The 16,522-nt window shown below is 44.9% G+C and overlaps 2 protein-coding genes across 6 annotated transcripts in view; one reads left to right on the top strand and one right to left on the bottom strand.

Annotated features, from left to right (window-relative positions):
- Positions 1–11,507, bottom strand: part of washc4 (WASH complex subunit 4) — a 182,564-nt gene extending 171,057 nt beyond the window's left edge. For all 3 annotated transcript variants that reach the window (XM_069909975.1, XM_069909974.1, XM_069909976.1), the window contains exons 1-2: positions 11,409–11,507; positions 10,507–10,646 (exon numbers count right to left, since the gene is read on the bottom strand). In XM_069909975.1, coding sequence (XP_069766076.1) covers positions 10,507–10,646; positions 11,409–11,490 — 222 coding nt within the window. In that variant the 5' untranslated portion in view covers positions 11,491–11,507. The remainder of the gene's footprint in view (positions 1–10,506; positions 10,647–11,408) is intronic.
- A 136-nt stretch (positions 11,508–11,643) lies between these two features.
- On the top strand, positions 11,644–15,419 carry LOC138748991 (uncharacterized). Of its 3 annotated transcripts, none has more exons than XM_069909982.1 (2): positions 11,644–11,714; positions 12,355–15,419. In XM_069909982.1, the coding sequence occupies exon 2, from the start codon at positions 14,267–14,269 to the stop codon at positions 14,903–14,905; it is 639 nt and encodes a 212-aa protein (XP_069766083.1). In that variant the 5' UTR covers positions 11,644–11,714; positions 12,355–14,266; the 3' UTR covers positions 14,906–15,419. The 3 variants fall into 3 exon arrangements, with proteins under 3 accessions (XP_069766083.1, XP_069766082.1, XP_069766084.1); XM_069909981.1 differs by having other exon boundaries at positions 11,665–11,761; XM_069909983.1 differs by having other exon boundaries at positions 11,676–11,748.
- The last annotated feature ends 1,103 nt before the right edge of the window (positions 15,420–16,522 follow it).

The raw sequence follows: 16,522 nt of genomic DNA, 5'->3' as shown, positions 1-16,522 counted from the left end.
ACAGGACCAGATCCAAAATAGTATGTTCTCTTGTAGGAACATGCTGTTGAAGAAAGCCATCTCTGGCCATGTTGAATTATATGACTATAAATATTAATGACGGGGGTTGACCGAGTCACACCCTTTCTTACTGCTGTGTAACTGGGGTGTAAAATGTAAAAAGCAAGGGGGAGGCAGTGGCCCCGGCCTCGGTAGAGCAAAGCAGGCGGAGGCCCCGGTCCGGGCAGAAAGAAGGAGGCAGTGGCCCTGGTTCAGGCACAGGGAAGGCAGCGGCTGCCCTGGCCCCGGTCCGGGCAGAAGGTATGCGGCGGCAGCCCCGGCCCCAGTCCAAGCAGAAGGTAAGCAGTGGCGGCCCCGATCCGGGCAAGAGTGAGGAGGAGGCGGTGGCCCCGGCCTCGGTAGAGTGAAGCAGGCGGAGGCCCTGGTCCGGGCAGAAGCGAGGGGGAGGCGGTGGCCTGATCTGCGCAACCTCATTCAACGCACCCCTACAGCCGACAAGGTTGTCATCCTTGGCAACTTCAACGCTCGCGTCGGCAAAGACTCAGTCCAAGAATCCACCCTGCTCCAGCTCCCTCAACAGCCCTTAAGGCTAGAGCTGGATGAGGTCCTCATCCGGGAAGAGACATATAAGGCAATTGAACAACTGAAAAGTGGCAAAGCAGCAGGTATGGATGGAATCCCCCCAGAGGTCTGGAAGTCTGGCAGCAAAACTCTGCATGCCAACCTGCATGAGTTTTTCAACCTCTGCTGGGACCAAGGAAAGCTGCCTCAGGACCTTCGTGATGCCATCATCATCACCCTGTACAAAAACAAAGGCGAGAAGTCAAACTGCTCAAACTACAGGGGAATCACGCTGCTCTCCATTGCAGGCAAAATCTTCACTAGGATTCTCCTAAATAGAATAATACCTAGTATCACCGAAAATGTTCTCCCAGAATCACAGTGCGGCTTTCGCGCAAACAGAGGAACTACTGACATGGTCTTTGCCCTCAGGCAGCTCCAAGAAAAGTGCAGAAAACAAAACAAAGGACTCTACATCACCTTTGTTGACCTCACCAAAGCCTTCGACACTGTGAGTAGGAAAGGGCTTTGGCAAATACTAGAGCGCCTCGGATGCCCCCCAAAGTTCCTCAACATGGTTATCCAACTGCACAAAAACCAACAAGGTCGGGTCAGATACAGCAATGAGCTCTCTGAACCCTTCTCCATTAACAATGGCGTGAAGCAAGGCTGCGTTCTCACACCAACCCTCTTTTCAATCTTCTTCAGCATGATGCTGAAACAAGCCATGAAAGACCTTAACAATGAAGATGCTGTTTACATCCGGTGCCGCACGGATGGCAGTCTCTTCAATCTGAGGCGCCTGCAAGCTCACACCAAGACATAAGAGCAACTTGTCCGTGAACTACTCTTTGCAGATGATGCCGCTTTAGTTGCCCATTCAGAGCCAGCTCTTCAGCGCTTGACGTCCTGTTTTGCGGAAACTGCCAAAATGTTTGGCCTGGAAGTCAGCCTGTAGAAAACTGAGGTCCTCCATCTGCCAGCTCCCCACCATGACTACCAGCCCCCCCACATCTCCATCAGGCACACAAAACTCAAAACGGTCAAGCAGTTTACCTATCTCGGCTGCACCATTTCATCGATGCAAGGATCAACAACGAGACAGACAACAGACTCGCCAAGGCAAATAGTGCCTTTGGAAGACTACACAAAAGAGTCTGGAAAAACAACCAACTGAAAAACTCACAAAGATTAGCGTATACAGAGCCGTTGTCATACCCACACTCCTGTTCGGCTCCGAATCATGGGTCCTCAACCAGCATCACCTACGCCTCCTAGAACGCTTCCACCAGCGTTGTCTCCGCTCCATCCTCAACATTCATTGGAGCGACTTCATCTCCAACATCGAAGTACTCGAGATGGCAGAGGCCGACAGCATCAAATCCACGCTGCTGAAGATCCAACTGCGCTGGGTAGGTCACGTCTCCAGAATAGAGGACCATCGCCTTCCCAAGATCGTGTTATATGGCGAGTCTCCACTGGCCACCGAGACAGAGGTGACCAAAGAAGAGGTACAAGGACTGCCTAAAGAAATCTCTTGGTGTCTGCCACATTGACCACCGCCAGTGGGCTGATATCGCCTCAAACCGTGCACCTTGGCGCCTCACAGTTCGGCGGGCAGCAACCTCCTTTGAAGAAGACCGCAGAGCCCACCTCACTGACAAAAGACAAAGGAGGAAAAACCCAACACCCAACCCCAACCAACCAATTTTCCCTTGGAACCGCTGTAACCGTTTCTGCCTGTCCCACATCAGACTTGTCAGCCACAAACGAGCCTGCAGCTGACGTGGACATTACCCCTCCATAAATTTTCGTCCGCGAAGCCAAGCCAAAGAAATATTAATGGAATACATAATCAAATTAAATGGAAGAGGCTATTAAATTTACTTAAAAAAGAAAAAATAGACATAGCATCTAACTGAAGTGAAACATAACAAATTAAAGAGAGACTGGGTAGGGCACGTAGTGGCAGCATCATATAATTCAAAAGCTAGAGGTGTAGCTATATTAATTTAAAAAAATGTACCAATCAAAATAGAGGAGGAAATAATAGATCCAGCAGGGAGATATGTAATGAAGTGTCAGATATATTCAGAATTTTGGAATTTGCTCAATATATATGCACCTAATGAAGAGGATCAAAAGTTTATGCAAGATTTTTTTTGAAGATTGTAGATACGCAAGAGAATATATTGAAAGGAGAGAATTTTAACCTTAATTTGGATCCAATGTGGGATAAAACTGGATAAAAGACTAGCAAAAAGAATAAAGTGGCCAAATTTATGGTTAAATCAATGCAGGAAATGCAGGAAATGAAACTTATGGATATATGGAGGAGGCAGCAGCCAAGGGAGAAGGAATACTCATATTATTCCAGTAGGCATTAAACATACTCAAGGATTGATATGTTTTTGTTGTTGGCCCATATTCAAGGGAGAGTTAGGAAAAATGAATATAAAGCTAGATTGCTATCTGATCATTCACCCGTGTTATTAGCAATAGAACTGGAGGACATCCCACCAAGAACATATAGATGGAGGTTAAACTCCATGCTACTTAAAAGGCAGGAATTTAGAGAGTTTATTGAACGCCAAATTAAAATGTACTTTGAAGTAAATATGGAATCAGTGAAAGACAAATTTATATTTTGGGTGCAATGAAAGCTTTCATTAGAGGGCTGATAAGAAGTTATGTAACTAAGATGAAAAAGGACTACAATCGGGAAATAGAACAGTTGGAAAGGGAGATAATAAATAAAGAAAAGGAACGAGCAACAAGGGATGATATAACAAAAAGAAGAGAATTGGTGGACAAAAAAAAATATGAAACATTACAAACGTATAAGGTGGAGAAGAACATAATGAAAATAAAGCAAAAGTATTATGAAGTAGAAAAAAACACATAAAATATTAGCCCTGCAACTTAAAACAGAACAAGCTAAAAGAACTATTGGCATCAAGGAAAAAGGACAAACAAATTACATATAATCCAATGGAGATTAATGAGAACTTTAAGGAATTTTATGAACAATTATACCAAACTGAGAACGAGGGGAAAGATGTTAAAATAGAAGAGATTTAACAAAAATTGAGCTGCTGAAATTGCAAGAAGAGGAAAAAAACAAATTGATGAAACCATTTGAAATAGAGGAAGTACAGGATATATTAAAAAAGCTGACAAACAATAAAACACCTGGAGAGGATGATTCCCAATAGAATTCTATAAAACCATTTTAAAGAGTTATTAATTCCTCCTCTCCTGGAAGTAATGAATCAGAGAGAAGAAACACAAAACTTGCCAGATTCATGTAAGACAGCAATAATTACAGAAATACCAAAGACAGGAAAGGATTCACTAACACCAGCATCATATAGACTCTACTTAACTCAGATTATAAGATAATAGCAAAATTATTAGCAAACAGATGGGCCAACTGTGTACCAAAAATAGTAAAACAAGATCAAACTGGATTTATTAAGAAAAGACGAACAGCGGATAATGTCTGTAAATTTATTAATTTAGTTCACGCAGTTCAAGGAAATAAGATGCCAACAGTGGCTGTTGCTTTAGACGCAGAAAAAGCCTTTGACAGGATAGAATGGAATTCAAAGTACTACAGAGGTTCAATCTACCAGAAAAATATATTAATTGGATTAAAGCATTATATAATGGACCATTGACAAAGGTAACAGTAAATGGATATGTATCAAACCAATTTAAATTAAGTAGGTCAACTAAGCAGGGATGTCCATTATCTCCCTCACTGTTCGCTTTAGCAATAGAACCATTGGTAGAACTGATAAGGAAAAGAAAATAAAAGGTATAAAAATAAAGGAGGTGTATAAAATCAGTTTATTTGCAGATGACATCATAGTATACTTAACAGAACCAGAAATATCAATAAAAGAACTACATAAGAAATTGATTGAAGGAGTATGGAGAAATATCGGGGTACAAGATCAACACAAATAAAAGTGAAGTGATTTAATGAGCAATGCGGATTATACAGAATTTTAAAAAGAATCACCATTTAAATGGCATACACAAGCAATCCAATACCTAGGTATTAGGTTAGATAATAATTTAAGCCATTTGTACAAATTAAATTATCAGCCACTAATAAAGAAATTGCAGGAAGACTTAGAACATTGGAAAGAATTACCGCTAACATTGATAGGGAGGGTAAATTGCATTAAAATTAATGTCTTCCCAAGGATATAATACTTATTTCAATTGTTACCAATTCCCTTAACAGATAAATTCTTTAATGAACTAAAGAGAATAATAAAGAAATTTTTATGGAAAGGGGGAAACAGAGAATAGCGTTAGATAAATTAACAGAGAAATACAACCAAGGTGGTTTGCAGTTACCAAACTTTAAAAATTATTATTGAGCAGCACAATTAAGTTATATATCAGATTTTTATCAGACAAGAGAAAAACCAGATTGGACTAAGATAGAGCTAGATAAAATAGGGGAGAAGGTACCGGAACATATACTTTATAAGTGGGATGAAAAGCTGGTACGATATAAAAGCTCACCAGTATTGCATCATTTACTCAATATATGGAAGAAGATTCACTTAGAAAGGAAAAAATCAAATTACCAAATACCAAAATTATTACTGATGCCAAATCAGCTAATCCCTTTTACAATAGATTCCTTTCCTTGAGAGAATGGGAGAGAAAAGGAATTTTAAAAATAGAATATTGTTTTTTGGGAAATAATTTATTAACATTTGAACAAATGAAGTACAAATATGGAATAACTCATGGTACAATGTTTGCATACCATCAACTAAAAGCCTACTTAAAGAATAAATTGGGAAACAGTCTGAGATTACCAGAAAAGCTTTGAATATGCGATTACAGACACAATGATAATTAAAAGATTTATAACGAACATGTACATCAAGCTGCAAAAGAAGAAAAATGATGAAATAAGCTTTAAACCCAAACAAAAGTGGGAAAAGGATTTAAACATAAAGATAAAAAATGAAACATGGAAAAAGTTATGTTCTGGAACTATGAAGAATATAATAAACACAAGGTTACGCATGATACAGTATAATTGGTTCTTCTTTTTCTTTTCTTTGGCTTGGCTTCGCGGACGAAGATTTATGGAGGGGGTAAAAAGTCCACGTCAGCTGCAGGCTCGTTTGTGGCTGACAAGTCCGATGCGGGACAGGCAGACACGATTGCAGCGGTTGCAGGGGAAAATTGGTTGGTTGGGGTTGGGTGTTGGGTTTTTCCTCCTTTGCCTTTTGTCAGTGAGGTGGGCTCTGCGGTCTTCTTCAAAGGAGGTTGCTGCCCGCCAAACTGTGAGGCGCCAAGATGCACGGTTTGAGGCGTTATCAGCCCACTGGTGGTGGTCAATGTGGCAGGCACCAAGAGATTTCTTTAGGCAGTCCTTGTACCTTTTCTTTGGTGCACCTCTGTCACGGTGGCCAGTGGAGAGCTCGCCATATAACACGATCTTGGGAAGGCGATGGTCCTCCATTCTGGAGGCGTGACCCATCCAGCGCAGCTGGATCTTCAGCAGTGTGGACTCGATGCTGTCGACCTCTGCCATCTTGAGTACTTCGACGTTAGGGATGTAAGCGCTCCAATGGATGTTGAGGATGGAGCGGAGACAACGCTGGTGGAAGCGTTCTAGGAGCCGTAGGTGGTGCCGGTAGAGGACCCATGATTCGGAGCCGAACAGGAGTGTGGGTATGACAACGGCTCTGTATACGCTTATCTTTGTGAGGTTTTTCAGTTGGTTGTTTTTCCAGACTCTTTTGTGTAGTCTTCCAAAGGCGCTATTTGCCTTGGCGAGTCTGTTGTCTATCTCATTGTTGATCCTTGCATCAGGTTACATATCACGCCCCAAAAGTTAAAAAAATGGGATCCAACATTATCAGATAGATGTTTTCGCTGTAAGAAGGAAATGGGAACAACAGTACAAGCAATTTGGGCATGTGAGAAAGTGAAAAAGTTTTGGGAAGATCTAAATCAGATATTAAATAAAATCACAAAAAAATAACATACCAAAAAATCCAGAGATCTTTCTTCTAAGTAAGACATAAGTAAGGAATTATGCCTCAAACTGGATGAATCGCAAAAAAGATTTATTATGATAGCCTTAGCTGTAGCAAAAAAATGTATAATGTCAACTTGGAAATCGGAAGAGTGCCTGAGAATACAGCAATGGTACATGGAAATAAATAAATGTATTCCATTGGAAAAAATAACATATAATTTAAAAAATAAAGTCACATTATTTGAACAAATTTGGGAACTGTACATGGAACATAACAGAGAGGGCTTGCCTCGGACCTCCACCCCCTAAAATGATAAGAAGACAAAATGACTTGATCCAAAAGTAGATGACACATTTTTCTTATTTATTTTTCAGTGTGTGACGACATTGTTTAATGGTTTTATTGTATTGTACATGTTGAATGTTTATTGGTTTTGGAGTGGGGAGGGAAGGTAGGGGGGGAAAGGGGAGAAAATGCCACTGTGTATATTTAAGAGGGAAATGTTTGTATGTATTTTGGTTGATATGGTTCAGAGTGAAAAATTTAAAAAATTTAAAAAAAGAAAGCCATGTCGTGTGCATTCTATGGTCTTCATCAAGGTTGCTCAACCAACCTGATTCACCCAGTCATTGTGCATGTTAAAGTCCCCTATGATAACTGCTGTTCATTCAATCTTTACATGCCTCTGATATTTCTTGGTTACTGCCTTTGCCACTGTATTGTTATTATTAGATGGCCTATAGATAACTCTCACTAGTGAGTTTTCCCTTTACCCTATTCCTAATCTCTACCTAAAAAGACTCAACTCTAAGTTAGCTCATTAGATCTTACACTGTCTCTCACTATTGCCCTGATCTCATCCTGAACTAAGAGCGTAACCCCACCACCTTTACCATCCAACCTCTCCTTCCATATTCCTGATATCCTTGGACATTTAATTCCCAATCTTTCCCACCCTACAACCACGTTTCTGTAATAGCCACTAAATCTTACCCCTTTGTACTGATTTGTACCACGAGTTCACTGACCTTGTTTGACGTACTACGAGCATTTATACCATTACGCTTTTAAAATCTGGTAATCGTTGCCTCTTTTGCACTTGACCTTTTTCCCCCCCTTTATTCTTACTTTTCTCTTTTAAACTTTTACTTTATCCACACTTTCCTCTTTTTCTTTATTCACCCCTCTCCAATCTGTTTAGTTTAAAGCCCTGTCCACATGCGATTTGTCAGGATCCATGTCCCCATCACGGGTCAGATGGACCCCATCCCCTTTGAACAGTTCCTTCCTTCCTCCCCCAATACTGATACCAATTTCCCATGAATTGGAACCCATTTCTCCTACTCCATCCTTGAGCCACAGATTTAACTCTAAATCTTCTGGACTCTGTGCCAATTTGCAAGTGACTCAGCTGGTGATCCAGATTACAACCTTCTTTGGTTCTGCTTTTTTAATTTGGTCCCTAGCTCCTCAAATTCTCTTAGCAAAACCTCTTTCCACCCATGTCGTTGGTACCTTTATGGACCACGACAACAGGATCTTTCTCCTCCTACTGTAATTTCCTCTGCAGGTCAGATAAGGTGACCCAAAAATACCATTACATTTCCCTTCTCTTCCCCCAAATGAATGGCTTCCTGAACCAGTCAGGTTGCTCATCCTTCCTACAACCCTGCACTCTTATCCACACAAGGAGTAAGAATCTCGGACGTGAGACAAGATCAAGTATGGTGCTCCTTCAGCAGAGTCTTTTGGACCCCATTTCCTGCCTCACTCCCCTGTCCTTGACCACAGGCCAAATTTGAGGCAGCTATTTGAATGAATGAACTGCTCCTTCTCAGGTTGACAGACTGTGGCTCATGATAGAGCAACATGTTTTGGCTCCAACTATTCACCATATCAAGATCAGAGAAGACCAAACGTCAATATTTATCAACCTGCTCATGACAAAAAACTAAGTGAGAATGTTTACAATGTCAAGGATATAAAGAAAATTGATGTGGACAAACTAAATGAGCGTTCAGTAACATCGCAGGTAGAATCATGGGGTCACACAGCATGGAAACAGGCTCTTTGACCCAATTTATCCAATCCAACCAAAATGTCTCGCTCACATTGGTCCCAACTGCCTGCATTTGGCCCAAATCCCTCTAAACCACCCATTCTCAACCTTTTTTTGGCTTAGGACTCTGCTCAAAGTTTATGGGCCCCCTTCCCCCTTGACTAAACAGTCAAGTTTAGTTGGTTTCTTCCATATTTCTCTCCTACCGACTACATAAAACATAAAAATATTTTATGATTTCAGACCATGACCCCCCCCCCCCCATCCCACCTTAAATGTGCTGTGGACCCCAGTGGGCATACAGCCTCCATTGATAATGGCTGCTCTAAGCTCATCCTATCCATGCATTGTCCAGTTATTTTCTTAAACATTTCAATAGCACCTGACTCAACCACCACCAGCAAACCCCATTTAAAAAAAGTCACCCCTTGGGTTCCTATTAAACCTCTCCCCCTCACTTTAAATGCATGTCCTCCAGTTATCGATTTCACAACTCTGGGCAAAAGACTGTATTCCTCCCATGATTTTGTACATGTTATCCTCTTGATCTCTAAGGAATATAGTGCCAGCCTGCTCATATCATGCTCCAAAAGTTAAAAAAAAAATGGGATCCAACATTATCAGATAGATGTTTTTGCTGTAAGAAAGAAACGGGAACAACAGTACATGCAATTTGGGCATGTGAGAAAGTGAAAAAGTTTTGGGAAGATCTAAATCAGATATTAAATAAAATCACAAAAAATAACATACCAAAAAATCCAGAGATCTTTCTTCTAAGTAATACAAGAAGTAAAGAATTAGGCCTCAAACTGGATGAAGCGCAAAAAAGATTTATTATGATAGCCTTAGCTGTAGCAAAAAAATGTATAATATCAACTTGGAAATCGGAAGAGAGCCTGAGAGTACAGCAATGGTACTTGGAAATGAATAAATGTATTCCATTGGAAAAAATAACATATAATTTAAAAAATAAAGTCACATTATTTGAACAAATTTTGGAACCGTACATGGAACATAACAGAGAGGGCTTGCCTCGGACCTCCACCCCCTAAAATGACCTCTCCTGATAGGTCAGCCACCCGTCCCATCCCCCCCCCCCCACCCCGTAAACCTCATCAGTTTGGGATCATCTTTCTTCTAGCACGGTGACCAGAACTGAACACAATTCTCAAAATGTGGCCTCACCAATGTCTTGAGACTAAATCCTATGAAGGAAGGCCAATGTGCCAAAAGACCTTTTGACCACCTTTCTACTCCTGAAGCCACTTTAAAGGTACTATGCTCTCTAATCCCTCTGCTCCACAACACTCCCCAGACCCCTGTATAGATCCTACCCATGTTAGACAGCCCAAAATGCCACACCTCTCATGAAATGTTTAAAGGGAACACAAGGAGGACCTTATTCACTCAGGGGGTGATGAAAGTGTGGAACAAGCTGCCAACTGACAGGTGGTCTGATTTCAACATTTAAGAGAAGATTGGATAGGTAGATGGGGTTTGGAGGGATGTGGTCTAGGTACTGGATGGGTCGAGATGGAATAATAGCTTGGTACGAACAAGATGGGTTGAAGGGCCTGTTCGTTTTCATGTAGTGTCATTTGGTTCTATGGTAAAGAAATCAGAAGACATGATGATGCAGCAGGAAGCAACAACAGAAATTGAACTATAGGAGCAGAATAAACGCTGTGAGCCTGCTCTATTACTTACGTTCTTATCTTAAACAAACTACAGCTCCCAATTGAGAACATTGTACTAATTCTGACAGCGGATGACAGCACATCTATAATCAGAACTCCACTGCGTTGTTAATATTCTAAATATTGTGAACCTCAAAATCTGGACCATGAAATTTTTTAGATATACCTTAAGCGCTATGGGATCCAGTGTAAAATCCCAGACATCCCCAATGGAGTCATCCAATGCATCTTCAATTCCTTTCAGCTGATTTGTATACTCCTCAAGAAATTTCCCATAACTCTTCAATTGCACCTCAGCATGGATTCCTAAACATATAGGAAGAAATGAAGTAATGTGTCCATGCATTAACAGCTCACCTTAGTCACATACTGGCAAACTATTCCACAAGTTAAACCAAAGGGGTCTTTATTTCCTCTCATGTTCAATAGCATGCCCGAGAAAGTAGTGCCTATTCTATGTAAACGTTTTTTCTCCCCCCCACATTTCCAAACATTGATGAATAAATAATTGAAACAAGACTGGGATGAGGTTAAAATCTTTTGGGGAAACTTCTTCACACAGAGTGGTGAGCTGTCAGCCAGTGGACGTAAACAGTTCGAGAGTGCAAGGTTACAGAGGGAGGTTATTTGGCAGGTGTTGGGATTAGTGAAATACTTGCTGGAGTAATTCAGCAGGTCGCATTACATCGATCGGAAGCAAAGTGTGAGGCTGGATTTCCACATGTCAGAAAATCATGGAAAAGTGCATGGATGGAGGGGTTTGGAGGGCTGTGGTCCACATCAATAGGAGCTCAGCACAGACTAGATGGGTCGAAGGGCCTGGTTGTCCGCTGTGGTCCCTTATCTCCTGTCGACTGTCAGTGTGAAGGCAGGGAGACGGGAAACCTGCGCTAATCTCCGGCAGGGCCACTTCTACGGCTCGGCCCTTCAGTATTCACTATCCCGTCCCACCCCCTCGGTGACCGCGGTAGGAGGCGGCGATGCTGCTGTCACAACAACGGCGGCCGTGCCCCCCGCTCCCTGGCCCCAGCCTCCGGCCTCCAGTCCGTCCCGAGAGTGAACACCTACTCTGCGAGCCGGCGTCCAGGCCGTCCGGCTGCCACCCGGGAGAAGACGCCTCCAGCGCCATCTTCAGCGAGGGAGCGGTCATGTGACTAATGGGCGGCGCACTCCGCCGCTCCCGTCAGCTGCCTCAATAAGCGATTCTGATTGGACAGGAGAGGGAGCGAAGTCCGATACGGAGGGAGGCGTGACCAATGTGAGAGGGGGCGTGGCCAAGGCGAGGGGCGTGGCCAGGGTGCGATATGCGGCCATGAGGGGCGTGGCCAGAGCGATGGGGCTCGGCCAGGGTGAGGGGGCATGGAAAGTTGATGGGTGAGGTCCGAGTGAGGGACGTGGTCAGGATGGAGTACGTGGTGTGGGTAAGGGGCGAGGTCCGGATGAGAGGCATGGTTGGGGTTGGGGGTGGGGGTGGGGGTGGGGGCGCCTGAAACGCCTCACACTTTGCTTCCGATCGATGTAATGCGACCTGCTGAATTACTCCAGCAAGTATTTCACTAATCCCAACACCTGCCAAATAACCTCCCTCTGTAACCTTGCACTCTCGAACTGTTTACGTCCACTGGTCTGCTGGCAAAAACAACCTTCCATGCACCATCTTGGTACATGTGATAATAATTAACTTGAACTTGAAATGTGTAATTAAAATTTAATCTACCTTGCAAAGTGCAAACTGACTTAAAAATCCAATCGGTCACCAACCCCTTCAAGGGGAAAAATTGTTTGTCTCCACCTGCTCTGAAATGTAACTTCAGAGCAAGTGTTATGTTTGGCTTTTATTTGTTTTGCGACCTGGCCGCACAAACCATTGGTCATCACTCTTAATTAAACCGTACATTTACATGAAGCGTTTTTAATTTTAAAAAAATTTAGACCTACAAGCACTTTTGGCCCACGAGTCCATGCCACCCAATTTACACCCAATTAACCTACGCCCCTGTTTCATTTTGAACAGTGGAAGGAAACTGGAGTCCCTGGAGAAAACCAAGCAGACGCGGGGAGAACATACCAACTCCTCACAGACAGCACTGGATTTGAACCCCGGTCCTGGTTGCTGACGCTGTAAAGGCACGACACCAACTGTGCTACCGTAATCTTTGATCTTCTTTTTCCTTGGACCACACCAGTTTTACTTTGGCGATGTCTTTCTCAGCCATTCTCCCCAAGAACTTCTTGATTCCCTGTAACAAATGAATTGAAACCTTCCTTCATGAGGCCCATCTGTGAGGTACCAACATCCAGCTAGTATCACCTCTTCCACAACTTAGTACAATCACTTCCGTCTTCAGTGCCATACTGCATCATTTCTTTGTTTGTACCATCCATAGACACACCTTTGGCACTTGTAATAAGCCAGAAATTTCCTTTTATTTAAAGTTGTGCATACTTTACCAGCTTTTGCAATTCTGCCTGCAGTTCCTTATCTACATGAACCAGTGCTAGGAACATTGCCATTTGTTATATGCATTAATAACTTGCTTATGTTTTGGAGCATGTTGAGGCCAAGATAAAGGAAGTGTTGGATCTTCTTAAAAACATTAGGATTTTAATAAGTCACTAGGAATGGAAATGATATACTCCAGGTTACTCCAGGAAGTGAGGGAAGAGATTGCTGGGCCATTGGCAATGATCTTTGCATCCACCCTGGCCACGGGGGAGTACCAGAGGATTGGTCCCCTTGTTTAACAAAGTTAATAGGGAGAATCCTGAGAATTATAGACTGGCAAGCATATGATAGTACGGATTCTATCACCAATGTGTATATGTATATATTGTGGTATAGGATGGTGGTGATTGGCTGAGAGCATAGCCACGCCTACTGGCAGGTCTTAAAGGATTGCTCCTAGCCAGACCCAGATCATTCTGGACTGGTCAACCTACATGTGATACGCTCCAGTCTTCTAATTAATAAAAGCCTTGGTTTGGATCAATAAGCATTTGATTCTTTCAACGTGCACTACAATTTTATTAACTAGAAAGTTTTCAAGGGATGGAGCATATGTTGCGACCGGAATGCCTCAACATTGACCCGCAGTTGGCTACAGCTTCAAATGACTTTATGCACTGGGTGAGGTGTTTCGAAGCTTGCCTACAACTCTCTGACCCTGCTGTGGAGGAGGAAGGCCATCGACTACTAGTATTGATGTCTATGGTGTCCCTGAGAGTCTATGACAGCAACCAGGATGCAGGTACTTACGCCACAGCCATGAAGGTGTTTAAAGGACTCTACGACCGACCGGTAAACAGGGTCTACATCCGGTTCAAACTAGTGACCAGGAGGCAACTGCCCGGTGAGTCCTGCAGAGCTTATAGCCAAGCACTAAGGGCACTGGGCAGAGCCTGTGCCTGCTCAGACAGAACTGCTGCTGAGACCACCGATGTTATCATTCGGGATGCTTACGTGGCAGGGGTCCGATCGAATGAGCTGAGGCAGCACCTGCTAGAGCATGGGGAAGAAAACCTAGAGGACGTGATCTGGATCGCAGAGACAATGGAGGATGCAGTCTTAAGTATGGACACTTAATCTCAGGACTGGACCTCACACTATGAAGTGAGTAGGATGCCCTCCCTCAACCCTACTACCCCACGGCCCTCCGACAGCCTGTCGGTCGCTGCTATACTGCCTGACATGATCCTGAAGTGCTACTTCTGCAGGAGGGACAAGCACAGCAGGTCCCAGTGTCCGGTGAGGAGAGCCAGGTGCCAGAAGGGCCTTAAAAATGGCCACTTTGCTGTAGTGTGTTGCTCCAAAATGGCTGCCATCCAACACAGTGCCTCGAGTGAGGCCCAACCGTCACCCTCCCATTCAAACAATTCTTCAGAGCTCGTCCAATGAGAGCGAGAGCTCCTCCATGAGATAGCGCCTTATGTCAGGGGGCAGGCAGTGGAAGGTACAGCCCACCCTCGCCGCGATGACATTGGCCTGCTTGGACCTCCTACATGGAGCAATGACCGCCCAGGCCCAAGCCCCAACTTCAACGACCGCTGCCGCCGTCATCGCCGCTACTGATGCTGCCGACCAGGGACCCGCCGCTATGGCCGCTGCTACCACCACTGCCGACCAGGTACCTGCCGCCACGGCCGAAGCTGCCAACCAGGGACTTGCCGCCACCGACGCTGCTGACCAGGTACCCACCGACGCTGCCGACCTGGTACCCAATGCCGCTACCAATGCTACCGACCCGATACCCACCGTCGCTACCGCCAACGACTGGCCACCTGACTGCCCCACCACCGCCGACTGCAAGCAACAACCCCCAGCACTTATCGTTGGCTGGCTGACACCTCCAGCAGGCTGCAGGCAGCAGCCCCAGCTCCTCGATACTGACAGTTCCAGCCCGACTGCTTCTCTGACATCACCACACATACGTAGAGCACTTCAGGCCCAATGCTGCGTGACGTCATCACGTAAGAAAGACTCCACTGTTCCTAGCACAGGTCTCTGCATCAGTGACTCTGGACCAAGACTGCCCCCATCCCCTTATAAAAGCAATAGAACTGATTAAAGTGCATGGACACCATACCAATTGCTTATTTGACTCAGGGTCAACCGAGAGTTTTATCCGTCCAGTGAGGTGAGGTGAGGTCCACCATGGCGGACTGGTCATTCTCCCCCCTGACTAGAAGATTTCATTGGCGACCACATCACACTCGACTGGGGTATTGGTAGTGACCCTGAAAGTCCAGGGCATCACATTTACCAATTTTAAACTGTTAGTCCTCCCCCAACTGTGCGCTCCTGTATTGCTGGGACTGGATTTTCAGTACCAGTTCTGAACTGTTTCCCTGCACTATGGGGGGCCCCACGCCCCACTCTCTGTCTGTAACCGCTCCACCCCGGAGGCCTCTTGCCAGCGACAGTCCAAGCCTCCCGCCCCACTTGTAGCTTCTCCATCCTCCGGGTCGCGACTCCAGCACTCTTTGCAAACCTCACCCCTGGCTGGAAACCAGTGGCCACCAAAAGCTGGCAGTATAGTTACGAAGACAGGAAATTCATCACAAGCGAGGTGTGCAGACTGCTGGATGAGGGCATTATCGAACCCAGCTTAAGTCCATGGAGGGCCCAGGTGGTGGTTTTTAAAAACAGGGAGAGCTGCAGATGGTGGTTGACTACAGCCAAACAGTCAACTGCTTCACGCTTCTGGATGCATACCCCCTCCCATGATCACGGATATGGTGAATCAGATCACCCAATACCATGTGTTCTCCACCATTGACTTACGTTCGGCCTATCACCAGCTACCGATCCGCCGAGAAGACTTGACTTTTCACGGCCTTCGAAGAGATCGGGCGGCTGTATCAATGTCTCAGGGAATTTGTGATCCCTTTGGGATCACAAATGGTGTCACGGTTTTCCAGCAGGAAATGGACCAAAGGCTGTGTGTTGTCGGGAGTGCCGGATGTGGGAGGTCCTGGAGTCTTCCAGACTCCCGGATGTCCATATCTGCAATAGGTGTGTCGAGCTGCAGATTGTCAGGGACCGTGTTAGGGAACTAGAGCTGCAGCTCGATGACCTCAGGCTGGTGTTAGGGAACTAGAGCTGCAGCTCGATGACCTCAGGCTGGTTAGGGAAACAGAGGTAGTCATAGACAGGAGTTACAGCCAGGTGGTCACGCCAGGGCCACGGGAGGATGAAAGGTGGGTAACTGTTAGGAGAGGGACAAAAGAACGTAAGGTGCCAGAGAGGAGCCCTGTGAATGTAACCCTCAGCAATAAGTACGCCTATTTGAGCACTGTTGAGGGGGACATCAAGGTTGGGGGGAGCGACAGTGGCTGTGCCTCTGGCACGAGGTCGGCCCCTGTAGCTCAGAAAGGGAGGGAAAGGAAGAGGAGGGCAATTGTGGTAGGAGACTCCATAGTTAAGAGGACGGATAGGGGATTCTGCGGACGCAGCAAGGAGAACCGGATGGTGGTTTGCCTCCCTGGTGCCAGGGTCCGAGATGTTGCTGCTCGTGTCCCGGATATCCTAAAGTGGGAGGGACAGGAGCCAGAGGTCGTGGTACATGTAGGCACCAATGACATAGGGAGAAATAGAGAGGAGGTCCTAAAAAGTGAGTACAGGCAGTTAGGTAGGGAGTTAAAAAGAAGGACCGCAAAGGGGGTAATCTCTGGATTACTCCCTG

This window comes from Narcine bancroftii, chromosome 13 (assembly GCF_036971445.1).
Source record: "Narcine bancroftii isolate sNarBan1 chromosome 13, sNarBan1.hap1, whole genome shotgun sequence".
NCBI classification, from domain to species: domain Eukaryota; kingdom Metazoa; phylum Chordata; class Chondrichthyes; order Torpediniformes; family Narcinidae; genus Narcine; species Narcine bancroftii.
The sequence above is the reverse complement of the archived record's forward strand: the minus strand, read 5'-3'. Positions and strand labels throughout refer to the sequence as shown.